Source organism: Lepus europaeus, chromosome 13 (assembly GCF_033115175.1).
Source record: "Lepus europaeus isolate LE1 chromosome 13, mLepTim1.pri, whole genome shotgun sequence".
NCBI classification, from domain to species: Eukaryota; Metazoa; Chordata; class Mammalia; order Lagomorpha; family Leporidae; genus Lepus; species Lepus europaeus.
In genome coordinates this window covers 7,235,481-7,262,969 of record NC_084839.1, presented here as the reverse complement: position 1 = coordinate 7,262,969, position 27,489 = coordinate 7,235,481, and the positions used below count along the sequence as shown (strand labels likewise).

General features: G+C 58.8%; 1 protein-coding gene across 5 annotated transcripts in view; it reads right to left on the bottom strand.

The window, feature by feature from the left end:
- Window positions 1-27,489, bottom strand: part of ASAP2 (ArfGAP with SH3 domain, ankyrin repeat and PH domain 2) — a 171,456-nt gene that overhangs the window by 105,959 nt on the left and 38,008 nt on the right. For all 5 annotated transcript variants that reach the window (XM_062208926.1, XM_062208928.1, XM_062208930.1 and 2 more), the window contains exon 2: window positions 7,223-7,295. In XM_062208926.1, coding sequence (XP_062064910.1) covers window positions 7,223-7,295 — 73 coding nt within the window. The remainder of the gene's footprint in view (window positions 1-7,222; window positions 7,296-27,489) is intronic.

Sequence of the window (27,489 nt, the reverse complement as noted above, 5' to 3'; positions counted from 1 at the left end):
CCAGGTCCTTGGGCCCCTGCACCTGCGTGGGAGACCTGGAAGAAGCTCCTGGCTCCTGGCTTTGGATTGCCACAGCTCTGGCCGTTGCAGCCATCTGGGGAGTGAACCAGTGGATGGAAGACCTCTCTCTCTCTCTGCCTCTCTCTGTAACTCTGTCTTTCAAATAAATAAAAAATAAATCTTTTTTTTTTTTTTTAAAGAGCTGCACTTAATAAAGATAAGTTGGGGCTGGTGCTGTGGTGTAGTGGGCTCAGCCTCTGCCTAGTTCGTGTCCCGGCTGCTCCTCTTCCAATCCAGCTCCCTGCTGTGGCCTGGGAAAGCAGTAGAAGATGGTCCAAGTCCTTGGGACGCTGCACTTGCGTGGGAGACCTGGAAGAAGCTCCTAGCTCCTGGCTCCTGGCTTCGGATCAGCTCAGCTAGCCATCTGGGGGAGTGAACCAGCAGGTCAAAGGCTTCTCTCTGTCTCTCCCTCTCTCTATCTGCAACTCTACCTCTCATATAAATAAATAAAAAGAAAGATGAGTTTGGAGGGGTCAAGGAGTTACAAAGCTCGGAAGCAGCCAACACACAGCGCAGGGAGACAAAGAGGAACAGGCACAGCTGCTCACCGCAGCCCAGGCCACAGGGGCGCAGACGCAGCCCTGCAGGAAACAGCACCGTGGGCGGACAGCACCGCGATTCCCGGCGGCTGCCAACAGGAAAGGCCGCTCGGAGGAGGCCGCGACTACAGCCGAGCTCCCCGCCGCGGCCTCTCCCAGGCTGCTCCAGGACCCCATCAGCTCCGGCTTACAACACCAGCAGGGCTCTCCGGGGCTCCCCGGGCGTCCGGGGGAACCTGTGTCCCAGTGACCGCAGCTCTCACGAGCTTCAGGTCCTACCGAGTGGACGCCCACTAATGGGGGCGGAGGCTGTGCTGGCCCTGCGGCTGCCCTCAGCCTTTCGTCCCCCTCCCGCCTGAAGGGCACAGCTCTGGCACAGGGACAGCAGAAGCCGTCACGCCCCTTCGGCCCCGCGGAGAGAACGCGGTTCCTGCAGGTGATGGGTTCCTGGGGCCCCGTGCTGAGGGACAAGCAGCCCTGGAGAGGCCCAGGGCCTCCAAAGCCTGCAAACGGCCGGTGCCACTGTGCTCAAACAGAAACACGCTCCCGCCTCGGCCACGGCTCCTCAGGGTTCTACAGGCAAGAAACGAGGCTGCCATGCAGGTTGGTCCACGTTTTGGGGTCGGTGAGACGAGGAGCTGACTCGAGGGCGATGTGCGTCAGTAAAACGCGTACCGGCTGGGCTACCTCTGGCTCTTCCTTGTTTGCTGACCACAGACACCAATAGGAATCAGAGGAAGGTTTCAGAGGCCGACCCCAGGACAGGCACCGTTCCACAAATCCATGGAGCCGAAACACGTGGAAACCTCCAAGTCTGAATTTCCTGCAGAATCAGTGGCACAACCCAGAGGCTGAGTCACGCTAAACCTCCTGCGTCCCAGACCATCCGTGGTCCACACACTGCTCACTGCAGAGGGGGCCCTGCACCCACGTGGAAGACCTGGATGAGAGTCCTGGCTCCTGGCTCTGGCCTGGCCCAGCCCTGGCTGTTGCAGCCACCTGGGGGGTGAATCGGCAGATAGATGGGAGATCTCTCTCTGTAACTCTGACTTTCAAATAAATAAATAAATGTTATAAAAAATCTTAAAAAACATATTTATTTGAAAGAGAGAAAGAGGGAGAGACAGAGATCTTTCACAATGGCTGGGGCTGGGCCAGGCCAAAGCCAGAAGCCTCAGCTGGGTCTCCCAGGTGGGTGCAGGGGCCCAGGGACTGCTGTTGCTTTCCCAGGGGCACAGCAGGGAGCTGGACAGGACTGGACCCGGCGCTCAGATGGGGCGCCGGTGTCACTGGGGGTGGCTTAACCCGCTGCACAAGGCTGGCAGCTGGCCTTTTCTGTCAGCACCGCGGACATCACTGGGGTCCCGTGTGACCTCCCCGGGCACACATGTGCTGGCTCACGCCAAGCCTGGGCTCTGCCAACCCCTCTGCCCCAGGGATCACTCAGAAGGATGGCAGCAGCTCAGGAAGTGACGTCTAGGACACACCCACAACGTACGTCCCTGCGCACCTGCCCGTGTGTGCAGAGGTCCGAGCGGGGCCTGGGAGCCATGCCTGGGTTACAGTCTCAGGTCTTCTCACTGCTGTGAGCTCACCTGGGCCAACCCTTTCCCTGTGCTGCAATGACCTCCTTTGCCAGGACGCTCCTAGCTCACAGCACGGCCGAGAGGATCCGGTTCATGCATTTATTTAGCACAGAGCTCGGCCCACATCCAGTACTCCACAAGCGTCAGAACCTTGTAATCATTACACGTCCGCCAAGTTTACACAGACGCTCCGTTTTCCTACCACCGTGTTATCATCTTGGGCTCCTCTCTCTCACAGGAGACTCCATCGCGGGCGCTGTTCCTCGTGTTGCTAGGCGACCGTACCTCCGGCAAGTCGCCAGATCCGGATTTAGCCAGTGCAGGCTTCGGGTTCTCGCTATGACAAAAGCGATGCAACTGCACAATGCGCACCTTTGTGCACGGGTGTCTTTCCACATAGATTCGCATTTGTAGGGATGCACACGGCCAGCCTGCTTTCCGGAAGCCCTGCTGCCAGTTTCCAAGGCCACAGCAGGGCAGCAGGGTACCAGCCTCCCCATTCGCTGGTCAAACACCAAGGATCTTTACGATTGAGTTCCTTTTCTTTGAAAGTGAGAGACAGACAGCAGACAAACCAGAGGTCTCCCATCAGCTGGTTCACTCCCCAAATGCCTGTAGCAGATGGGGTGGGGTCAGGAAGAAGCCAGAAGCCAGGAGCTCAATAAAGGTCTCCTATGTGAGTGGCAGGGACCCAAGCTGAACCCTCACCTGCTGCCTCCCAGGGTCTCCGTCAGCAGGAAGGTGGAACCGGAAGTGCAGCCAGCACTGAACCCAGGCACTGATACAGGATGTAGGCATCCCAAGCGGTATCTTAACCACCCCACCACCCAACCATCATTCAGTTATTTTCCCAGTAGGAAATCTTACCAGAAATAGTACCTTCCTAACGCATGGTAAGACTTTCTTTTTTTTTTTTAATCTATTTATTTATATTTACTTATTTGAATGGGAAAACATAAAGAGAGACACAGAGTTCGACAGATAGATATGGACTCCATCTGCTCATTCATCCCCAAATGCCTGCAACTGCCAGGGCCGGACCAGACCAGAGCAAGGAACCCAGAACGCCATCTGGGTCTCCCACGGGGTGGCAGGGGTCCGAGTACCACAGCCATCACTTGTCTCCAGGGAGCTGGACTGACTGCAGGCCAGGACTCAAGCCCAGACCCTCTGGTACGGGCTATGGGGCTGCACCACAATGCCTGCCCCAAGTCATCACTTCTTAAACTATTACACACACTTCTCTTGAACTGCCCTGTTCTAACCATATAATATGTACAACAGAAACGGTTCTGTCGGCCAGCATTGGCACGGGGAGCTGAGCCACTGCCTACCTTGCCAGCATCCTATTTGAGCACTGGTTTGAGTCCCAGCTGTTTCACTTCCATTCCAGCTCCCTGCCAATGCACCTGGGAAAGCAGCAGAAGATGGCCCAAGTGCTTGGGTCTCTGCACCCACGTGGGAGACCTGGATGAAGCTCCTGGCTCCTGGCTTTGGCCTGGCCCAGTCCCAGCCATTGCAGCCATTTGGGGAGTGAACCAGCAGATGGAAAGTCTCTCTGGGTGTGTCTCTCCCTCTGTCCGTGACTCTGCCTTTCAAATAAATAAATCTTAATAAAGGAAAAAAGGAACAGCCCTCTGTGTCAATCTGCAGCGTACTTTGGTGCTGTTTGCTAATTAGCATTGCAAACGCTAAGGAAACTGACACAGTCGTGAATTCCCATTTTAGGCGGAAGCTGGTAATGCTTTGAGCGGAAATCAGCATTTTTGCTTTGTCCCTCTCATTTCGAGGATGTGACGGCTTGTCTAGCACGTTCAGACCGAGTGCAGAGACATCACTCGGCCAGAAGCCTCCACCACACCCTGCAGAGGTCCCTGGAGAAGTGAACGTGGACACCTTGTCGCTTCCTTTGAGAGAGAGATGGAGTTCCCGGCCAGAGACGTCAAACACGGGTGAAAAATGGTAACTTCCACCGCCCAACTCAGGGGGGAAGACCACCTTCAGGGCTGGGACAGAGCTTGGGAAATTTTAGATTTTTAGTGAGAGTTTAAAATAAATACACACTGCTTTTCTTTTCCTTTTTTTTTTTTTTCTTGACAGGCAGAGTGGACAGTGAAAGAGAGAGACAGAGAGAAAGGTCTTCCTTTTCCATTGGTTCACCCCCCAATGGCTGCTGCGGCCGGCGCGCTGTGGCTGGTGCACTGCGCTGATCTGAAGCCAGGAGCCAGGTGCTTGTCCTGGTCTCCCATGGGGTGCAGGGCCCAAGGACTTGGGCCATCCTCCACTGCACTCCCTGGCCACAATAGAGAGCTGGCCTGGAAGAGGGGCAACCAGGATAGAATCCAGCGCCCTGACCGGGACTAGAACCCGGTGTGCCAGCACCGCAAGGCGGAGGATTAGCCTGTTGAGCCGCGACACCGGCCACACCCTGGGGCAGGCCCGGACTCTGCTCTGGTGACATTTCTGGAGCACACGACCTGTGTTCGGAAATAAAGACTTCCAGGATCAGTGCCCTGGCCATGACCGTATCCTAACTCAAGCCTGGCACGGGACCACCAATGGAGAAAAGAGGACGAACACAGGAGACCCCCTCCAAGGTCAGGGGAAGGCCCGGCCAGCTGGGCGCAGGGTACCTCGGAGAGGACACAGGCTGGGGGCCCAAAACCTGCATGAAAATCCCTGACCTGTGGCTGAGCACAGCTGGCAGCCTCCTGGGTCCCTGGAGTCCACGGCCAAGCGGGCGTGGAGGGAGAAGACGCAGGACGCAGCAAGGTGTTCCAACAAAGAGCACACACGACTCATCCCCTGCTCCGCCCGCAGTCTGGGGCCTGGGCCTGGGGTGGGCGAGCAGGGGAGCAGCAGCCGTGGGGCAGGCAAACGAATCCGAGGTCAAGACCGTCTCCTCTCAAACCACGTGCACACGCCATCTCTGGCTGGTTCTTTTCTGTTTGTTTTTGAAGATTTGATTTTTATTTATTTGAATGGCAGAGTTACAGAGACAGAGAGGGAGAGATAGATCTTCCATCCACTGGTTCACTCCCCAACAGCTGGGACCATGCCAATCCAAAGCCAGGAGCCAAGAGCTTCATCCGGGTCTCCCATGTGGTGCAGGGGCCCAAGGACTTGGGCCATCTTCTACTGCTTTCCCAGGCCACAGCAGAGAGCTGGATCGGAACTGGAGCAGCTGGGTCTTGAGTCGACACACACACAGGATGCTGCCATCACAGGCGGAGGCTTAACCCACGACATCCCAACGGCGGCCCCTGCTGGTTCTGCTGTAGGAACACTCTGCTCCCCTGTATGCTCTGAATGCCCACTTCCCTACCACGTGAAAGCCCTGGGCCCTTCCCCATCTCTCCCAGGCTCTGGCGTGGAACTCTCCAGCGTCACCTTCAATGTGGCCACAGGAAAGCACCCTCGGGTTTAACGGCGCTGGGTTTGTGTGTGAGGACATTGCTCTGGGGCAGGTGCAGCAATGAGGCACGTGCTGTCTCTCTCAGGCCGGCCCGACAGCGCCTCCCCCGGCTGCACCGCTGGGCACGGAGCTGGCTGTGGAGGCACACAGGCCCCTGCTCTGACAGCAGCGGTCACACAGCCAACGTGTGCGCAAGAAGCGGATTATTTCCGACCGGATAATAACAAGCCTTTTTCTACGGCACATGTAACACCCCTCCTAGAGCCCAAGTGAACTCGGTAAGCATCGCTATTCGCCAACACAGCCGAGCGTGCACTCCTCAGTGAGTTCTTGACTCCTGGAGCAGGCACAGCCGCACCCCGGGGGAGACAGGCGGGGCCGAGCTCTGCTTCCACAGGCGTCTTCCTCTGACCCCCAGGTCCCATCAGGATAAGGGGAAGGCTTGCTGTCCAGATCAGCGTTACATCTCAGAAGCACAAGGAACACAGGAAGCACAGAAGACGGGAAACTCTCTCCCCATCATTTTCTCCAGGGAACGACTACGGCCGAGGACCCGTTCGTACACATTTTAGCATCCTCGTCAGCCTCCCTCCTGGAATTCAGGGGAGGAACTGGAGGTGAACCTTGAGATCAATTCTGGGGGGATGGACAGTTACCAGCATCTAGGCCCGGCCCGTACTTCTCACGGAGTCTGCGGCGTTTCGTAGCCTGCAGGGCACAGCCGCTGAACATCTCGCTTTTGCTGAATCTGCTCTCGGTCATGGGGGAAGGCTCCGCCTTAACAGCGTTGGAACCCGCAGGGTGGCAGCCTGCACGCCCGTGCCCATGAACTTCCAGACTGTTCCACAAACCGCCTAAGGCATCCCCTGTCCTGCTCCCATCACCACCTCCACCATCGGGGGGAGAGGGAGACAGGGCTAGATGTGGAGGGGCCCACCACTTCCAGGGAGGCTCTCCCGGGAGCCGCAGCCTCCTGCTCTGCCGTCCGCCAGCCCCCTTTCAGCCCCTCGGGGGCTGCTCACGACGCCCCCCCGCCCTGCGGCTTTCTTGTTTCTGGGTACCCAACGCCTTTACAGCGCACAGCTATGCAAACACTAGGTGTGGACTTCAGCACGTTTTTCTGCACCAAAGTAAACTTAGCTTTGCAGCTTCTGTTTTCCCCAGCTGTCCGAGGCCCTCACGCAGCCACTGAATGACTTGCAAGAATCCTCTCCCACCCACAGGGCCAGGGCGGGGGCACACCTGCCACGCACAGGCAGCCAGACATCTTGAAGCCAAATGCCACAGCGAGGCCCTGTGAGCCTGCTTCAGGTCTAGGCTACACTCTGCACCGACTCAGCCGACTACGCTCACGTGCACTTCATTCATTTCCTTCCCAAACTGGGAAAGGTGAGATGTAGAGGCGAGAGAACAGGGAGGAGCGGGAGTCGGCCGGCGTCCTCAGCACCAGCAGGACAAGCCGGGCATGGGAGAACAGGGCGTGCGACACAGGGGTGGAAAGAGGGTGCCAAGGCCTCCCGGCTCAGCCCCAGGGCTGGGGTCTGGCTCCCTGGCCCGTAGGGGTCGCCGTCACGGCCTCAGGGCCCTGCACACAGAACCCCCAGGGAAGGGCGCGTACTCACCCAGCCCAGAGATGTTTATTGCTTTCACAGACTTCTTCATCTTGTACAGAACCATCCGGTCCACGTCCAGAGCCTAAAATATAAAGAGCACACTCATTAAAAAGCTGGCCTTGTCCTCAGGCCACCGCCACCAGGGAGCGGTCCCGTGAGAGCCACTCTGCCAGGCCCTGCTGGGCCATGAAAGGCCCCAGGGACCAGGCCTGGGCACTGGGTTGTAGAAGGCCCTGGGGACCAGGCCTGGGCACGGTGCAGCTCTCACTGGCTCTGACCCAGCCCTGAACAGCAGGGTGGTTGGCAGGGGTGGCGAAGCAGCTCCTCCCCACAGCCTCATCCGTCCTGGGCACCAGCAAGGCCTCCCCCATGTCCGTGCCCCTCCCCTGGGGAGAGCAGGCTCGGTGAGGTGGTGACACACAGGGTGCCCTCCCTCCGGTGAGCACTGGGACCAGCAGGTCCCCAAAGGCAGTCCCCTCTGGCGCCCTGGAGAGACCCTACAACTACGAAGGCACGGTGCAATCCGCCTAAGCGGACACCTTCCCCCGGCACAGCCCCCATCCTCCCGCAACCCAGCAGTCACACACCCACCTGCAAGGCTGACGGATGAAGCAGACACATTTAGCCAGTGCCTGCAGAGCCCTGCTCTGCTCCCACAGAGGTTCCTATGCTAGAAACCCGGACCCCCATGGGGTGAGCTGGGTGTGGGGACCTTGGAGAGGTGAGGCCTGGAGGGGGTTGGGCAGATCACTGGGGGGGGGAGGATGCACTCAGAAGGGATGAACTCGTCCTCAGGGGACCCCTCCCTTGCCCCGGCTGCCGGGCTCCCCATGGGATGCAGCTTAGTTGGGTCCTCCCCAGAGGTTGGACGGATGGGGCTGCCCGAGCTTGGACCTTCAGCTCAGCAAAACCTCTTCTTTCCAAAGCACCCACGCTGGGGTCCTCTGTCGGAATCACGGAAACCCGGGCAATGCTGACACCGCACCTGGCACCGCGTGCGTGCCTGGTGCAGAGCTGGCGCTCCACGGTATTCGCTGAGGACCAGACAAGCCTGGAGACGTCGTGATGGCGCCGCCCTCACAAACACACAGGTCCCATTGCTCGCCAACACCAAGGGCGAGGAGTGCTGGAGGCAAAGCGCACTGGTGACAGCAGGCACGTGACAACCAGCAGGCACGTGCACCACGCCCAGTTGCCGTGCACCACGCCCAGTTGCCGCCTCACAGACACTGGACAGCAGCAGTTACCGTGAGCCCTGATGGTAAAACACCACGGCGGCCACCCCATGACACACAGCACCGCACCCAGACCCACGGGCTGCAGACCTGCGCTTCCAGAACCCCCTCTCAGAGTGGCACAGTGTCCCAGCTCCTACGGCCAACCCAGCGACGGCTGCTAGTGGACACTAGAAACACACGCAGCAGCGCCGACCACCTTAAACGGACCAACGGTCACAAGGCACTGGGCATTTGACAGCGGTAAAGGGAAACTGTAACTGTGCCGTCATAGGGGCCGGCACTGTGGAGCAGTGGTTGAGACACTGCCTGTGACACTGGATCCTATGTGAATCCCGGTTCCATCCTGCCTGCTCCACTTCTGATCCAGCTCCCTGCTAATGCTCCTGTGAAATCAGCGGAAAATGGCCAAGTACCTGGGTCCCTGCCACCCCTGTGGGAGACCTGGATGGCGTTCCAGGCCCAGCCCTGGGCATTGCAGCCATGTGGGGAGCGAACCAGCAGACGAAGATCTCTCTCCTCTCTCTCTTAAGTCTGCCTTTCAAATAAATAAATAAATCTTTTAAAAAATTAGTGATAATATAAATTTGTCCAAATCGTCTGCAGAGGGCATATGGGAATCCTACTTTCTGTCCGACTTGCTGTGAACCGAAAACTAAAATTGTCTGTTTTTAAAAAACATCATCTCCTGCCATGCTGCAGGAAGAGAGAGAAGCACCAGCAGCGGCCACAGTGCAGCGCGGAGTCGACCCGCCCATCCCCGGGTGGTCCTCACTAAAATGCTCCTACCCTTCCTTTGGGGCAAAAAGAGGCGCCAGAAATGGCAAATAATCACCACGGACATCACCACGGAACCCAAGCCTCACCAAGTCTCATCACTTGTCCACCTGGGTCCACCAGCCAGCGAATGGCGTCCGGCCACAGCGCCGCAGACTCCCGGGCCGGGAGCAGATGGGGCCTGTGCTCAGGGCTGGGACCCCGCGCAGGCGACACAGCTGCAAGTGGGGTGCACGGCTCTCACACGGACACAAGTCCCACACACCCGTGCCCGTGCCCATCAGGGCGGTTGTCTTAGCTCCCGTCTCACGGTGAGCGTCCAGTCCTGCTCCGGCTCAGTCTGCACGTGGGTGGCACGGCGTCTGACCTCACCCAGACGACCGAAGCCACTCCTCGTTCTAACCCTCCCCAGACAGCCGGGGACGCCTGGCCCCTTCTCATCCAACACTTCCGGGGGCAGAGTGCGTAACACACAGAGAGACAGACACCGCCGAGGCCGGAGGGGTGCTCCCAGCCCTGGCACCGCAGCGTCACCACTCAACCTTCGGCAAGCTCCAAAACCCACTGTGGTCCAACCCCGCCCACTTCCCCAGTCACCTCTTGGCCTCCGCCCCCCGCCATGGACCTGGGTCCCCACCCTACTGCCTGCCACCTGCTGCCTGTTCTTTCTCCCCAGCACCTGCGACCCTCTCCTCCCTCAGCTTCTACTGGTCCCACGCTGCAGAGCAGTCCTGAGGTCTCTCCATCCTGAAAGCCATCCCAGACACTTTCCCCTTCTGGAAGGGCCACAGGCTCCCCTTGGCCTCCCTGCGGTGCCCGGCCTTGTTGCAGCCTCATCAGACAGAACTCAGGGAGCCCCAGTCCTGAGCCAGGCATCGCGCAGGGCTGAGCAGACAGGACAACGCCCGCACCTCCACGGGGTCTGCGATCTAGCCAGACGGTCCCTACACGGAACACAGACCTGCCACAGCCGGAGCCGCAAGGGCCGGACTTGGCACAGGTGCTGCCGTTCCCACCCGTCCAGCTCTGCCTCTGGATCCGCAGGGCCCCCTCCCACAGCTACCGGCCACGAGTGCTAAGTGCCACAACGGATGCTTTGCACACATACAGTTATGTACGACACTAATAGAAGGAGTTTCACTGCTTTTGACTCTTCAGGGCTCTGGTTCAAGGTCAGGCACTGTCTCTCCACGCTAACCCCAGTGCCTACCAGGCAGCCTGCCGGCCCCAAGCAGCACTGGGAATTCCCGGGAGGCTGGGAGACAGCAGGGGCTCAGATGCTGGCCACGGCGTTCCAACTGACCCCAGAGCTGTCCTGGAAGGTGACTCTGGCCACAGCGAGACAAACCCACCAGGCGGGCAGGAACTGACCTGAACCCACCAGGCAGGCAGGAAGTGAATTCGTGGAGCGGCTAACACCGAAGATGAGGGAACCTGCTGGGGCCTGGAGGGAGTCAGGGCTCAACGCGGGGCAGCAGGGTTCCGGAAAAGTCAGCCTGGGAGATTTATTACCTCTCTCATCTGGGTTGTACCTGCTCGCCTCTGACATCACACGGATGATATCACAGAGACCACAGAGCTCTAGTCCCAGGAGTTTGGCTCCATCACTCAAGACAGCAGGCTGACACTGCAACAGAGTTGCACTGAGACAAACTTCCTGCCCTGAAGCATGGGGGACACGCCCCTGCCTTCTCCCTCCCTGCTCAAAGGTCTAGTAAAGTATGAAGCCATGGCAACCTTCTGCCTTCCTTCCTAACGGGAAACTTAGGGAACCAGCGGGTACACAGTCCCTGCTTCTTAAGGATGGGCAGCAGAGGTGTCTGCACTTAACCTGTGTGGCTATGGAAAAGCATTCCTGTTCCCTAAACGCACCTCCATTTGTGGTGCACATTTACAACCAAGATTACACTTGGCCAAGACGAGTCAGAATGAGGGCTTGGAAAAGCGCTGGGCCCATTGTCTCTGAGAGCAGAAAGCGCATTGTGGGTGTCTCCAGAAACCAGAGGTGCCTGCCAGTTGGGCTGGGATTTCTAACACAGCAGGCGCTCACCTATCCCCTGCCCCCGCTTACTCCAGCAGAACTGTGCGTAGCAACATAGACACAGCGGGGGCCGCACAATAGCTCAAGTCTGGCCAAGCTCATTAATCGTGGGGAGCCAGACGGACGCTGACCTTTCGTTTGTAAAACAGATTTCACAGAGTAAATTCATCATGCACACAAGAGCGCAGGGAGAAGCCCCAAGCATTTCTAAGGAAAACAAACCACTGTTTCCAACCACTCGAAAAGCATCTTCAGAGAGCCCAGCGGGTGAATTCCCAGCCACTTGTTCTTGTCTTCACACCAAGCAGCCCTGAAGGTCTATGCTGTTTCGTGCCGTGGCCACCAGAACGGGGCTGGTGGTGAGCCGGGCTGGGCCAGGTGCATTCAGTGGTGTGTTTGGGGCAGGGGTCTCGGGGACAGGGAGCAGCGTGGGTGGGGGAGAGGGAAGAACAGCCACAGGCCGACCCCGCACAACCGCCCACTCTGCACTGCTCACATCTGCACTGGCCAACGCGGTGGCCACAAGCTACAAATGATCAAAATGAATTAAAATGAGAAAACCCTTCGACAGTCCATCGCTCGTGCCCTGCCACCTGCGAGGGCCCGCGGCCCCTCCCACCTCCTTCCCTCTGCATGCCCAGGGCTGCCCGATAGCCAGGATCAGCCAGGAGACCACATCCTCGCCCTCCAGGGCGCCCATGACACCTCCCTCTGCTCAGGGATGGAGCCAGTCTGTCTCCGATGGTCCCCGTGGAAGCCTACGGGTGCCTCCCGGCTGCCATGGAGACTGTGACGACAGGCTGGACGACAGGCTGGACGGAGGGCGCGAGTCCCCTGTCTGATGGAGGAGACAGCCTGGCTCGGGCGGGCAAGCGATGGTGCGCAGGCCGAGGCCAGCCTGTCCTTGTCAGCTGCAGGCTGAGGGTTTCCACGGGTGGACATTTCCAACTGCCGCAGTGATGGACGGGGTGCCGGGGAAAGCCGACTCTGAGCCCCACTAAAGAACTCCACTCTTCCCCCCGCGTGGCAGGGATCACACACTGCATCTCATTTGTAAAACGTGTGTGTACATCTATTTTCTCTCTCATAAAAACACCTGTACATTAGCCTTGGTTTTGTCTCTTGCCCTGCAAGGGCTGAAATATTTACCACGTGGCTCCTTATGGGAAGTGTCTGCCAACCTTGGCCCAGGATCCACACGAAAACCTCTCCCGTGGCGTCAGGCAGGGCGTCCCCCTTGGCTCTGGCCAGCATCCAGAGCTCTCCATTTCCGCCAGCAGGGTGGGAAGGGGCTGATGTCCCTCTCAGCTCCCCCAGATGCTGCCCAGAGAAGGACTTGCAGAGTACAGGCCTCCCCCACGCACGCTCCACTCTGCTGCCCCACGTCACCTCCCTTCATCTCACTCACAGCAAGCCAGCCTGAGAGGAGACGACATTTCTGAAAGACAGGAGACAAAACAAAACACACTAGATGTTTTCCCCAAAGGCAACTTTGCCAAGAGTCGCGCACACGCTTAGGTTGCGACTTGGACTCATCACGCATCTGACTTTACCAAGAGCCAACAGCAGGCATGAAGATGGAGACGAATGTTTCCAGAAGGCTTTCTGGGGCAGCGCAGACTCTCACGGAGACCTGCAGGCCCGGCTGACAGTCAGAGCAATAATGGACCCTCCTCCTTCCGGGAATACAGCGAGGCCGGGAGAAGAGCAGGTGTCATCAAGAATTAGCATCACACACAACCCAGGCGCCAGCACAGCTGTGCCAGACACATGTGCCAATGGCTGAGCTGGAAAGGGTGAGTCTCCCCGTTATTCTCTAATGAAATCAAAGACACAGATGCACCTGCCGCAGGAGACAAGCAAGGTGTTACTGGACGAACTTAAATGCCCCTGAGTGGGTCACTGCCGTGTGTCCACGCAAGAGAGAGCTGCCAGGCTGCGGGAAGGAAGGAACTCACCCCTCAGACCACCAACAGACCGGGCCAAAGACGACACACAGTGCAGCACCACACAAGGTCAGAACCACAGGCAAACCAGAGAGACTTGGGAGGCACAGATGGCTGGCAAAGCTACAGATGAACCCCGCAGTCAGGATGGCAGGACCCCTGAGATACCACGGGGAGGGGCGAGGTTCCGGGAGGCTGGTGGTGACCGGGGGACCAGGGCACGGCGGCAGTGAGGCCAGTCTGATCCCCTGATTGCCACTGTTCGAGGTACACGCGTAATACACACGTCTGAGCTATGCCAGCAAGAACGGGACCTGTTATAGACCAGAAGTGAAGACTGAACTGGAGTTTGGGAGAAGAGCAAGCGGTTCCACAATGGGAGTGAACTCTCGGGGGTCATTCATGGGACCAGCGCTTCGGCCACACACAATAAGCAAAAGAACTCGGGGGTCCCCCGCCCCCTCTCTGCCCACCAGAGAGAAGCAGGCCCAGGTCAGCCCCTCTCCTCAGCCCCAGCAGCTTCCTGTGGTCCAGGGGGTGCTTCCGGGCACTCTTCCTACACGGCTTAGTCTAACCTTGCAATACCTGCTCTTCCGAGCTCCTAAGGTGGGTGGCCTTTGAAGCCAGTCACATGAACCGCAAACATTTCTTTCAGTTTTTTTTTCCTAGATGTTGTTTTAGCATCTGGGATCTGTCCCCACCCTGGTCAGCTTGGGGGTGGTGGCACAGTGGGTATCCATCCCGTCACAGGGAGGCCAGCCTCGCTCACAGGGCCGACGCGAGTCCCCAGCCAGCGCACCAAGGGCCAGCCCATCATCCCCGAGCACAGCTCTAACAAAACGCCAGTGAAGTGGCTGCTGGGAAGATGAGGCCGCACGGCCCTCCCCTCTGCAGAAGTGCGGCTGGGGAGGGCGCGGGGGCGGTGCAGCAGTCACGTTGCTGTACCAGACGCCTGGGTCACGTCCCGGCTCTTCCACTTGATTGCGGCGCCCAGCTCATGTGCGCCCTGGGAGCAGCAGTGATGGCTCCGGTACGTCGGTCCCCGCCGCTCACCTGGGAGACCCACATGCGGTTCTGGGCTTTGGCCCAATTCAGCTCTGATGTGTGCATCTGGAGAGTGAACCAGAGAATGGGAAATCTCTCTCTCCCTGCCTTTCAAGATACAAGGGAAAAAAAAAAGGGGGGAAGAAACTAAAGTTAAAAATTAAAAAGCTGGGGCCAGTGCTGTGGTGTAGTAGGTAAAGCCGCCGCCTGCAGTGCCAGCATCCCGTATGGGCACTGGTTAGGGTCTCAGCTGCTCCACTTCCCATCCAGCTCTCTGCTGTGGCCTGGGGAAGCAGTAGAAGATGGCCCAAATGCTTGGGCCCCTGAACCCATGTGGAGACCCAGAAGAAGCTCCTGGCTCCTGGCTCCTGGCCTCGGATTGGCACAGCTCTGGCCGTTGCAGCCAACTAGGAAGTGAACCCGTGGATGGAAGACCTCTCTCTCTCTCTCTCTCTCTCTCTCTCTGTAACTCTTTCAGATAAATAAATAAATCTCTAAAAAAAATTAAAAAGCTCTTGCGTCTTAGGAAGCAGAAAGTACAAGAGTATCTCCCAAACCAACTAAGTGCAGACCAAGATTGCGAAAGCAAGAAAAACTGTAACTTATAAACGAGAACACGTATCGCATTGTTCACACCAACTGTGCACAGATCTGCAGACACAGGAAGAAGCCACCACAGCTCTCCCAGGGCAGCCGGAGGGTGATCTGGTCTCTCTAGTCTCAAACCCTCAGTGAGCACTTTATGTTTGAAACTTTTCAATTAAGGAAAATACAAAGCAGTTCAACATGCTACACTGTCTCTGTTATCTGGCCACCAAGCAGGTAGGGGCAATTTGTTTAACGCTGCCCACTGAAACAGATCTAACAACAAAGAGGACAGAAACACTCAAGGCTGCGTATTTTCACAAATGGATACACGGCAGAACACTCTGGGAGGAGCGCGTGCAGCCACCCAGCGTTCGCCTGAGGACAGGCAAGGGGACGGTGGTGGGACACTCGGCTCTTGGTCCTGTGTGACGTGTGCAGCACACGGAAACCTTCAGGTGTGGCCGTGAGGAAAGAGAATTCTGTGGAGCGAGATGAGGGACGCGCGACCCAAGCTGCCGGCTGAACACTGCTGCCCTGAGCTCCCGTGACTCTGTCCATGGTGGCCACCGGAACTGGAGCCCTGGGAGCTGAGGACCCTCGAGAGGAGAAACTGGGTGGAGGGGAGGCCACGGCAGGCAGCCCGTGGCAAGATGGCATCGCCACGATGTGCACGTGGCACCTGCTCGGGCTCGGGGGCTCACTTCCAAGAGGGAGCACTTGGGCCAACCTCCACTGCCTTCCTGGGCCACAGCAGAGAGCTGGACTGGAAGAGGAGCAGCCGGGACAGAATCCGGCGCCCCGACCAGGACTAGAACCCGGGGTGCCAGCGCTGCAGGCGGAGGATTAGCCTAGTGAGCTGTGGCGCCAGCCTCAGCAGCATTTTTAAAAAGAGAAAAAACAGGGGCTGGCGCTGTGGTGCAGTGAGTTAAAGCCCTGGCCTGCAGTGCCGGCATCCCACATGGGCGCCAGTTCTAGCCACGGCTGCTCCTCTTCCGATCCAGCTCTCTGCTATGGCCCTGGGCGAGCAGTAGAAGATGGCCCTAGTGCTTGGACCCCTGCACCTGCATGGGAGACCTGGAAGAAGCTCCTGGCTTCAGATCAGTACAGCTCCGGCCATTGCGGCCAATTGGGGAGTGAACCAATGGATGGAAGACCTCTCTCTCCCTCTCTCTGCTTCTCTCTCTCTCTGTGTAACTCTGACTTTCAAATAAATAAATAAATCTTTAAAAAAGAGAGAGAGAGAAAACGGGAAAGAATCCCAAATGCCCAGCCTAGATCACCAAGCCAACAACCAAATGTTTGGAACGGCGCTGACCGGCGTGGACATGTGGCCTGGCGTACAGGAACGTGCGCGGCTCTGGGCACTGCGCACACCTCACGTGAAAAGCCCAGGCCCAGAGGCACAGCCTTCCGCCGGGAATCCCGCTCTGCCGAGATGCTTCCGGGCCCGCTTTCTGTTTTGGGGGCAGAAAATCTGCAAGCTGTGGGGAAGGGAAAGCGCACTGGGCAAGACAGCCCCCGGCCCCCACGGCAGCACAGGCAGGCGGGCGGGCGGCACTGCCTCTAGGGAGAGCGGAGGGGGCAGGAGGGCCTGGCCGGGGCCCTGACACCTGCATTCCTGACTGCTGCCTCTGACAGGGGCAGGAGAGCAGCAAGACTCACCAGCAAGAGGAGACAGCACGCCGGAAGGTTCTGAGCACTTCCGGCCGCCCGGCCAGGCCTGGGCTCTGCTGTGCAGGAAGAGCAGAGCCCAGGCTGGGAAGGTGACCTTCAGCTGGGAGTGAGGTCACACTTCTGCATCTTCCCGGTCCCAGAAGACAATGGACTCCTGGGGCAGGCCGATTTCCCCAGGAAACAGGCTGGAGCCTCATGAAGTTGGCTTTAGCAAAACAAACAGGGCAGAGGAGCCATGAGACAGTGGGGTGTTCCTGCTGACCCCTCGTGGAGACAGGGAGGGCCGGGGCGGCGGAAGGCGCCTGGAGACCCTGTGCCAGGCTCGGCACCCCAGAAGCCGAGGGGCTCGAAACGCCTTCCTGCTGTCGAGTTTGATGTGTTCTTGTAACTGACCAGGGGATTTAACGGGGGGGGGGGGGGGGGGCTGGTTCCCATGGGAGGAGAGGCCAGAGGTCAAAACTGGCCGGCTTTGGGATCACAGACCTGGCTCTGGACCTGGCTCTGGACCAGGCTCTGAAAACGAGTACACCTCGCTCACGCCAGCCTCTCGCTCCACAGATGGGACAAACGCACCTGCTCCGCAGGATGAGATCATCCAGGCAGACTGCGTCTGGCATACAGTCGGCACTCAATAACGGACAGCGCTCATCCTCAGGGGCGGGTCTCCACAACGCCGGCCAAGGCAGCCTTGAGAACACAGCACCCCAGGGCTGCCCCAGCACAGGAGACCAAAGCCCTCTAAGAACAACCTTCACAGCTCCGGCTATCTTTCATTTCCTCCATAAGTCTCCTCCATCCGCATTGGCATTTTCAAAGCTGTCTGGCTGCCCATGGGGTGACACAGGCAGGACCACATGGCAAGTGGCAGAGGGGGGCACTCAGGCCAACCTGGTGGGGTGGGGGGAGTCACCTGTCATCTCTGCTTCCATGCTGATGGACGGACGAGGGGAGGGTGAAACCCAGGCCTGACGTACAGGGGGCCAGGGAGTGGCTGCCAGGTGGCTGCTGTGCCCCTCCCGATCCCAAAGACCCCACGGCTGAGGGAACCCCACTTGTGACACAAGGTCCTGGGCAGGCCCACGAGGCCCCCCGATGGCCACAGTGTTAAAGCCAGGGGGCAACCCTGACGGCCCCCAGAGCTCTCCAGGGGTCCCCAAGAGCACAGGCACACCCCAGGTCACCAAGGCGTGATCCACAGGGGCTCCACATTTCAGTCTTCCCAAGAGCTGCAGGGCTGGGGGGGGTCCCCAATTTGCACCCATCCAGGATGCACAATCTATTCCTGAGCTTTCCAAGGGGAACGTGAAGTCACCGCTATCTTTAGTCCTGCCTGGTCTCGCTCTTCCCCGTCTCAGTTCCTGTTTCCCATGCCGAAGAGCTGGCCCCATTCCCTGTGATGGAATGGGAAGCAGGCAGGACGGGGAGGGAGAAGAAAAGCAGGAAGGAGCGCCGGCGGACTCTGTGTGCAGAGCCACAAACAAGGCTGAGCCGCCTTCTAAGGCGGTAGATGACCCTGTGCCCTACCGCGCTTCTACCGCAGAGTCCCAGCCTGGCCTCCGTTCCCAGCTCCCACCCCAGGCGCTCACGGGGAAAGCGGAGCAAGGGGCTGTGCCAGAGCAGCCGGGCATCCTCCCTGGCCCAGGCCTGTGTGAGAGCCACGGGGACAGCGAGCTTGTCCCCAGGTCTGCAGACACAGGCCCGAGCACTCGCTCCCACGTCTCGACGCATCCCCCAAGCACGGGCAGCAGTCTCCACGGGACGTGGGAGCTGCTGGGACGCCCTGGCACTTGGATCGAACAGGACTTGGCTCCCCAAACTCATGCAGAAGTCTGAACCCCAAAGGCTTGTGTTAACAAGTCAATGGGTTAACACTGATGGGTGACAGGCTGGGGTCGGGGCTCAACCCAATCTGGCAGCCAGAGGGAGGGCCTTTGGGAAGTGACTGGATTGGGCCAGGATGCTGGGAGACCCCATGTGGACTAATGGTGGCTTTATAAAGACAAGGCACAGAAGGTGGAAGAGCTATGCCTGCGGCCCTGCTTCCCGGCTCCCTCTCACACACCCCACCACCTCAAGCCCCTACCCCACGCCAGCTCACGGGGCCACCTGGTCTTTAGCTGTGAACCCCCAAACTAGGAGCCAAAACAACCCCTCTCCTTCCCAACAGTGCCTCTTGGGTATTAACAGTAACGAACGCTGACTGACATAGAAAGCATCCAATGACGGTGAAGCCCCGCCCCGCCCACCTCCCTCCCCAGCAATCAGCCCGCCTGACAGTGATCCCCATGGCTTCCTGCGTGGGGTCCCTCAGCCACAGGGTCTCCAGGGCAGGGGTGAGGAGGGGATGGGTGGACACCTGGCAGCGCCACATCCTGCTCCATTCAACCCTAGAACTGCAGGGACCCTCGTGGGGCAGGTTCAGTGTGAGCCCCCGGCCCAGGCGTGCCCACCCCCTTTACACACTACATGTGAACAAAGGTCCTGGGCTGAAACAGACACCAGGCCGGACCCCGCTGCCTTGAACCCGAAGGAGCCCACATGCGGTGCCGCGGTCGGGGCAGGAGGCCTGACAGCCACAAGGAACAGGTGGGGACAGACAGGGGCCACCAAGAGGTGCAGTCTGGCTGAAATCACCGTGCCCTGGCAGCATCCACCCATCTGGAACATGGAAGTAAGGATGTGCAGAGGGGCTGGGGCACAGAACAGAGGTGAGGGCAAGGCAGGGTTTGCTGGGGGCCTGCAGAGCAGAGACCCCAGGCTGCGGGAGCCTGCGGAGGAGACAGGGACCCCAGCCAGGGCCCAGGGGTCATAGAGAAGCAGCAGAAATTAGGGCTCAGAAAAAGTTCCCCTATTTTCCAAGGCCACAGAGGTAAAGACAATCCAAGATGCCACCTGTGTGTTCTCACTTTTCAGCTCCAAAATTACTCCCTCCAGTCCCCGAGCCGACCACTCTGCCACGGGCTGTGTCCTCAGGGTGCTCAGAGAGACAACCAGCCAAGAGCGTAACGGTGCGTCGACCTCGGAGGAAAAAGCTCTAGAACCTGTGGTTACTGCGCAACGCTCACCGGGCAGGTCCGTCACTGCTGCCAGGGTCTGAGTGACGGTGGCGCCATCCTGGCTTCCAAAGGACTGAAATCTCCCAAGGCAGCCGGGACTTCTCACCAGCGGGGCCTGGGCAACACAGGGGAGAGGACAGGGCTTGCCCGGCCAGGGCCTGCACCGTGCCTGACTCACAAAGCTCCACGCATGTGGAAGAGGTAGAACCACGCACGGCGGCCCTGAGGCTCCTACCCAGCGGCCCTGAGGCAGGCGGTCAGCTCACAAAATCCTGAAGAAGGTGACAGCTCCAGGCCATCGGCAGGACACCTGGCTGGCTGCAGAGGACGGGGTGGGGGGTGGGGGTAGGGAGGAGCAGGGACTGACAACGCAGGGCCAGAGGCTGAGAGTCCCCATGGGCCACTCACTCCACCAGCGAGGTTCTCTCTTAGAGAGAGAGAGAGAGAGGGATAGAGAGAGAGACAGAGAGAGACAGACACAGAGAGGGAGGGAGAGCACTCCCCAACACTCTCCAAACACCTGCAATGGAAGGACTGGGCCAGGCCAAAGCCTGGAGAAGATACCTCCATCTGGGTCTCCCACGTGGGTGGCAGGGACCCCGATACTTGCGCCATCACCTGGTGGCTCCCAGGATGTGCACTGGGAAGAAGCTGGACTCGGGAGCGGAGCCGGGACTTGGACCCAAGCTCTCTGACATGGGAGGAGGGCGTCCCACTAGTATTTCAACCACCGCACCAACAGCCTGCGCCCAGTGGTTTTTACTTCAAACCCAACTGCTCCTCGTGAGGTAGGTGAAAAGTCTTCTTACTCAAACACAAATCACGGGGCTGCACTGTGGCGTGGTGGGTAGGGTCACCGCCTGCAGTGCCGGCATCCCATGTGGGCACCGGTTCAAGTCCTAGCTGCTCCACTTCTGATCCAGCTCTGTGCTTGTGGCCTGGGAAAGCAGTGGAAGATGGCCCAAGTCCTTGGGCCCCTGCACCCATGTGGGAGACTCGGAGGAAGCTCCTGGCTCCTGGCTCCTGGCTTCAGATTGGCGCAGCTCCAGCGTTGTGGCCATTTGGGAGTGAACCAGCAGATAGAAGACCTCTCCCCGTCTGCCTCTGCCTCTCTGTAGCTGTGCCTTTCAAATAAATAAATAAATAAAGCTTTAAAAAAATTACAAATTGCTCCAATGTACGATATCATAGCCTAACTCACCTACAAGACGCAAGATGGAGGCCAGGGCCTGAATTACCTTTTAGCACCGTGGGTGACCCAGAGGGAGACAGCACTAAGGGGTAACCACAGACAGAAACACTCGGCTTTCTTAAAAACAAAATTGGAAAGCTTTGAAACAGGAACTTTGTTGCAACTCCACTACTAGCACCTAGTATCTCCTGCAGGTACTTAGTCTAAGCATTTGTGAGGCCAGTACACCCTCTAGGTACTTAGTCTAAGCACTTGTGAAGCCAGCATAACCTCAGGGTACTCAGTCTAAGCACTTGTGGAGCCAACATAACCTTGGGGTACTTAGTCTAAGCACTTGCGAAGCTGGCATAACCTCGGGGTACTCAGTCTAAGCACTTGCGAAGCCAGCACAACCTCATGAGGGAGTGATGTGCTCAACACTCACTTTACAGTTGGCTCTGCTGCTCTGCCTGACCTTTAACTGGAGGCAGTACACACACACACACACGCACAGGCCAAACACCGACTTTCAACATCTCACACTCACAATGTGACTTTTTCTGTCTTCATCACGGCAGGGCCAGGCTTGGCTCACAGCTCACACTCAATAAATACTCCTTAAATGGCGTTGCTGGCACAAACGACTCCCCTCCTGGGGCCTCCGTGACCCTCTCTGAAGCTGCGAGGGTGTCACGAGGAGCCCGTGGCTCTGCTGTGACCACTCTGGGAACGTGGGTCTCCACAGGGGTCTTCCACCACCCGGGGCGGTAAGAACGTCGGAACTGTGTCTCTACACCTTCCTACAAACTCCAGGTCACGCCCCCTCCACACTCAATGTGCGGTCAACAGCACACAAACCCTGCGGCGGCGCCCTCCCACAGCCCCCGGGAGTCCTGAATGTTCCAGCGACATCCCCTCACCGTTCCCGGACGCACACATCTAGTGTAATCTTTTTTGGAAACTTCTTAGCAATCGTTGGAAATAGCAAAGATTCTTCCAAAACCCTGTCAAGGTGATACGGACATCGTCAAGGAGCCCTGGGCAACCTCGGAACGAACACTTTGGCTCCAACGCCATTTCCCTCCGTAATCCCAGCAAGGCTCCACCGCCAAGACTGGGAGGAAGCCCGAGTCCCAGGATCTCTACGGAGATGGCCCCGAGCACAGGGCAGCCAGGAGACCGACAACGGCCGATGCTGCATGGCCATCGAGGAGATGTAAATGAAACCACAGTGAGGCTCCACTCCACACCCATTCTACAAAGGCTAGAATGGCAGATAATACCAAGCGCTGATGAGGAGGTGAGGTCCCTGGAGATGAAAATGGTACAGCCACGTAGGGAATCGGCATGGCCCAGTCTGATGAAGGTAAACACACTCGGAGCACAGCACCCGGCCACGCCTCCCCTGCGTATTTCACACCAAGTCAAAGACATGTCTACACAAAGCCCTGCACTCAAGTGTTCACAGCAGCTGTACTCATCACAGCTGAGAACCGGGAACAACCTAAAGCCCAGCCTGTGCTGAGCTGATGAACGAACCAAGGTATACCCATGCCCCACCGAGGTACACCCATGCCCCACCGAGGTACACCCATGCCCCGCCGAGGTACACCCATGCCCCGCCGAGGTACACCCATGCCCCACCGAGGTACACCCATGCCCCGCCGAGGTACACCCATGCCCCACCGAGGTACACCCATGCCCTACCGAGGTACACCCATGCCCCGGAACGTTACATAGGCACGGCCTCAGCTGCGCGCGATGCAGGCTCGGCGAAGACAGAGAGGGTCCCGGACCACACGACTCCATTTCCACAAAATTGTCACAGGCAAAGCCGACCAGTGACTGCAGGGCCAGGAGCAGGGCTCTGTGGCGAGCGGCAGGAGGAGCCATTCTGTGGGGGCAGTGCCAAGAGGCCCGCGTCCCGAGTGAGGCTGCCTGAGCTCCACAGCCGGCTCCACCTGCCTGCCGCACAGGCCCTGTAGTCAGGACCCTGCACATGCAACCTGGATGGAGTCCCCAGCTCCCGGCCCCAGCTCTAGCCGGCAGCAGCCATGGGCATTTGGGGAGTGAACCCGTGGACGGGAGCTGTCTCTGACTGTCTCTCTGCCTCTGGAAGAAATAAGTAGATTTAAAAAAAAAAAAAAAAGAGGCAGAACTCTTCCTCTGGGGTGATGTATTGCTAAGTTACACCTGTAGTGGCAAACCCATGACACACAGGACAAAGGTCAGCGAACTACAGACTTCACCCTGGTGGATTTTATTGTACGTAAAGTATTCCTCAATTAAAGTGATTCTTAAAAACCAACAGAAAATTGTGGCTTTTCTCTTCTGTAACCTCAGGACAGGCCAGGGCTGCGGGGAGCACAGGCACTCTGGGAGGGCTGGAGTGAATGACAAATGCTGGGTGCAGACCCACACACCACCCAACGCCTTTAAGGTAACTTCCCGACATCCACCGTCCACTGGTTTGTCAGTCGCTCTCCACCGTCACGTGCCGTGTGGCTGCCAAGGCTCATGGGCGCGGTTCCAACATCGAGGCCTCAGCCATCCATGGCCCAAGAGGGCCCTGGTGACCTCCCTGTCACCACACTTGCCAGTGTCTACACAGTGCCATCAGCGGCTTTTTTGACGTGGAGGACGCTACGTCCAGCATCTCCCTGAGGGGGCACCGTTGCAGGTAATCCATCACCCAGCAGTCGGGACAGCCCAAATACGTCCGAGTCATCGCTCTACAGCGATGGCAGACACCCAGGGAACTCCAGACGATGAGGCTGTGAATAACCAAGTGCCAGCACACGCTTCGCGCTCCCCAAGCATCGCCTCTGTCCCCATCCAGCACTGCAGTGAAGCCCAGCACGCGAGCCCAAGCCGGTCCCACTGTGACGTCTCCCTTCACGTCACACCCCAGGCGCTCTGCTGGCCCCACTGCCTTCCTCCCAACCGCTCCACTTCATCACAAACCGCAGCTCCCTGGGAAGGCGTCTGTCCACAGATTCCAACAGGCGAGTGAGTCCCCCAGCGCTCCCGCCCAAGAGCCACAGGCTCCCAGACTCTGCGAGCCAGGAGGGAGGAAAGGGAGACTAGAGACCACGCACCCCACACCTATCTCCTGTCGCCACTCGGCGGGTGCCAGGGACCTGTGGTCCTGCTCCAGCGTGTCTCCACACTCTCCGCGCAGACTCCAGCAAGCCAGACCCCGCCAGACGCCCAAGGCTTCAGCACCTGCTGGGAGGACAGCGCCCCCAGGCTGCAGCAACACAGCCTGAGCCAAAGGCAGGGCAGGGGGTGGGGGGCTCCCAGGGCTCTTGGGACCACAGCCCCCTTCACTATGGATGGAGTGAGCTCAGGAGAAAGCAGGCCTTCCCGGCGCACAGGAGGAAGCTCCCGGGGTGAGGACGAAGGCTCTGGCCCCACCCTCTGCTCCACCGTTCCCTGGAGACCTCGTGGATCCGCAGCCAGGCACATTTCCCCACTTCTCTGGTTTCAGCCCTCCAGATGCCTCCAGATCCACCCCGCTCCCTCCGCCAGCTTCCCACCCGCTGTGCCGCATGGTCTCCCACAACCCCTCTGAGAAAACTCCCCCTGCCCTGTTTCTCAGGTCACTGCTTCAGGCTCCCTGCGGCAAGAGCCCGTGCCTTGCCCCTTTCGGCAACTCGGCCGGCCGTGCTCACGGGCAGGGGCAGCGGAAGCTCTGAATCCCATCTCCGTGACCCCGTCCCCCCAGCGGTCAAGGCTTCCTTCCATGCGTGGAGCTCGCAGGAGGCAGGCAGCATCTCAGGCCACGGCCTCTCTGGGCAGTCACTGCTCTCCCCGCAGGTCTAACACTGACCGTGGCCTCCAGACTTAACTGAATGGTAACACAACTTCCCTGGGGCTGACAGCAGCCCTTCCCCCTGCTGCTGGCTGCAGAGTGGCAAACAGACTCCCGGACCCCGGGCCAGCACCCAGCCCCCACCTCCAAAGCCTCACGCGGCACCTGCGCACAGGAGAACCCTGGGAGTCCTGCTTCCCACCATGTCCATCAGCTGAGTTATTACCTTCTAGGAAGAACCACCACGTGAGTCACACGCGCACAGGTTACATGGTAACACCCACACTGTGTCAGCCAGCTCCTTCCAGGCTAAAAATAACAACGTCGGGGTTCGTGTCCCCACAGAGATCACACGCAGGATCCCAGCTTTGCAGCAACCCTAGCAGGCAGGCGAGGTGGGTTTCACTGTCCTCATTTTGAATGCAACTGAGACTTCAAGGACAAAGTCAATTTGCCAAGTAAGAAATTGGCAGAGTCGGGAAGAGACGCAAACCTGGATCTGGCCCCAAATCCCAGTCTCCCTGCACAGCGGGCAGCCTGATCACAGGGCGGTGACTGCAGCCCGACGTCCCCACACACGTCTCACGGACGCTGTGCAGGGGCAGGATGGACACCTGGAAACAGCCTTCGGGGCTGAGCCTCCTCTGGCCACACTCCCAGGAGGCCCCACCCTCTGCAGTGTGTCCCCCCCCCCCCACTGGGCCCCCCAGGCAGTCGTGGGGGTTCCAGCTCACAACCCAGGCTGAGCTGTCCTTCCTCCACCCCTCACTGGTGTGACCACGCCCTGCGTCACAGACATGCAGCCCACGTGACAGGTCCATCTGTCATCTCCCTCCCAGGGATCATCCACACGGCCTTGGCAAGATCCCACCGACGGGCCCAACTTGGCAGGCTCCTGGGGAGTGCCTGGGCAGACACGGACGGCACACATGTGCGTAGGAAACCACTGGACACCGCTGCCATCAGAGACACGAACATCAGGACACGGGAAGCATTGCCACGGCTGCAGAGAGGCCACGGCAGGGCCGAGCCACAGACCCTGGTGCCGGAGTTCAGGCCACACTGGAGGTCTTCCTGGAGCAGGGCGGTCGCCGGCCTTGTGGCAGAAGAGCAAAGCGTAGGAACTGGTGTCAGAGAACGGACAGAAGCCTGGGCTAAGGGCACCCAAGAACCCAAGGGCCACCAGTGTGGCCTTGACAAGCAACAGCCTCTGAGCCCATGCCTGGGCCCACGCATCCAGAAAACACACAAGTCATCCCTGAGAACACGAACTCTCTTGTAGACCTGTCATCCCATCCCAGAGCCTAGCAGTCCGTGTACGTTGCTGGGGTGAGGCAGGATCACAAACGGCACCCCTCTGGGCTCAAGGGCCACACAGGCCGGCCTCACTGCCACCCAGCCCCACAGTCACCGTTGGGGGCCAGCAGGGGCGGTGCCCATGTGGTAAGAATGTGGAGCTACTTCAAACCATGATCAGGGATGGAGGAACGCCTGACCTAACTGAACTATACAACCTGTGCATCGAAGGGTGCGATAAAACTTACCAGCTAACTGCCCGCGGGCTGAGGGGAGCTGAAACAGGGCAGCGGCCGGACGCGGGGGCACCTCTGCGGCTCACGCCTCACAGCCGGCGGCCAGCTCTCTCCTGCGTCTCCCTGTGACAGCCCGTGGGCAGCGCGACAGAAGCCAGGGCTGCTCGGCTGAGCCTCCTACCAGGTCCGTGGCGGGAACAGAGATTCACACCCCAGACGGGGACGCCCCCGCCCCCGCCCGCCACGGTCTGTGCTCCGATGTCTTCCTCACGATGGAGGAAGAGCTCCCCGAGCCTTAATCATCCAGACCAACGGCCACGGAGACTCCAAAGGGGTCCTGCAAACACCTCCGCTGGGAATCCCACAGAAACCAATTCTCTCTTTTCCTGTTTCAATAAACAGGGGGTGCGGAACACAGCTCTGCCACAATGCTCAGGACTCGCTGCGTCAAGGATGCTGGCTCACAGCGCTGGCTGCATGGGCCTGGACTGCGTGCAATGTAGACCCGGCCACCACTGCGCACGGCCACCGCCCCCGGCTCGGCAGTCGGCCGCCCCTCCCCCACCCCGCCCTGCCAGCTGGGCTCAGAGGTTGCTTCTCCTGGACCCGTGCCAGATGGCAGGGGTTGCCAAGAGTCCGACCTCTGGGTGACAGGAGCACAGTGAGGCCTGAGAGCTGGAAGGACTCATCAGGGAAACGTGATCAGCGCGTGCACATGCGTGTGCACATGTGTGTGCAGGGGCGTGGGGGGCAGGGCTAAAGACTGCCGGTTTCCTGGACTCACTGAGTTTGGCACTGGATCTCAAAGCCAAGACCTGTGAAATTAAGATAAAATTGAAACGCTGAGGACAGGAGCTGCCTGCACAGCAGAGAACCTGAACCTGAGCTCCCCGTGCACTGACGCCTCCCCCACGGAGCCAGTGCCGAGGAGCGTCCTGAACACCACTGCAGCTAATGACCCATTTGTTTTTTTACAAATTTTTAAAAGAGTTAAAAGAGTTACAGAGAGAGAAGGGGACAGACAGAGAGAGGTCTTCCATCTGCTGGTTCACTCCTCAAATGGCCACAATGGCCGGAGCTGCACAAAGCCAAAGCCAGGAGCCAGGAGCTTCTTCCGGGTCTCCCACGTGTGTGCAGGGGCTCAAGGACTTGAGCCATCTTCTACTGCTTTCCCAGGTCACAGCAGAGAGCTGGATCAGAAGTGGAGCAGTCGGGACTCGAACTGGTGCTCATATGGAATGCCAACGTTGCAGGCAGCAGTTTAACCTGCTACGCCACAGCACCAGCCCCTGATGAAGGATTTTGTGTCCTTGCAAATTTCTGAATGAGGACTCTGATGACCAGAAAAGCTTCCGAGACCAAAATCTACCAAGCTAGGGTGCAGCAGAGGCAAGATGT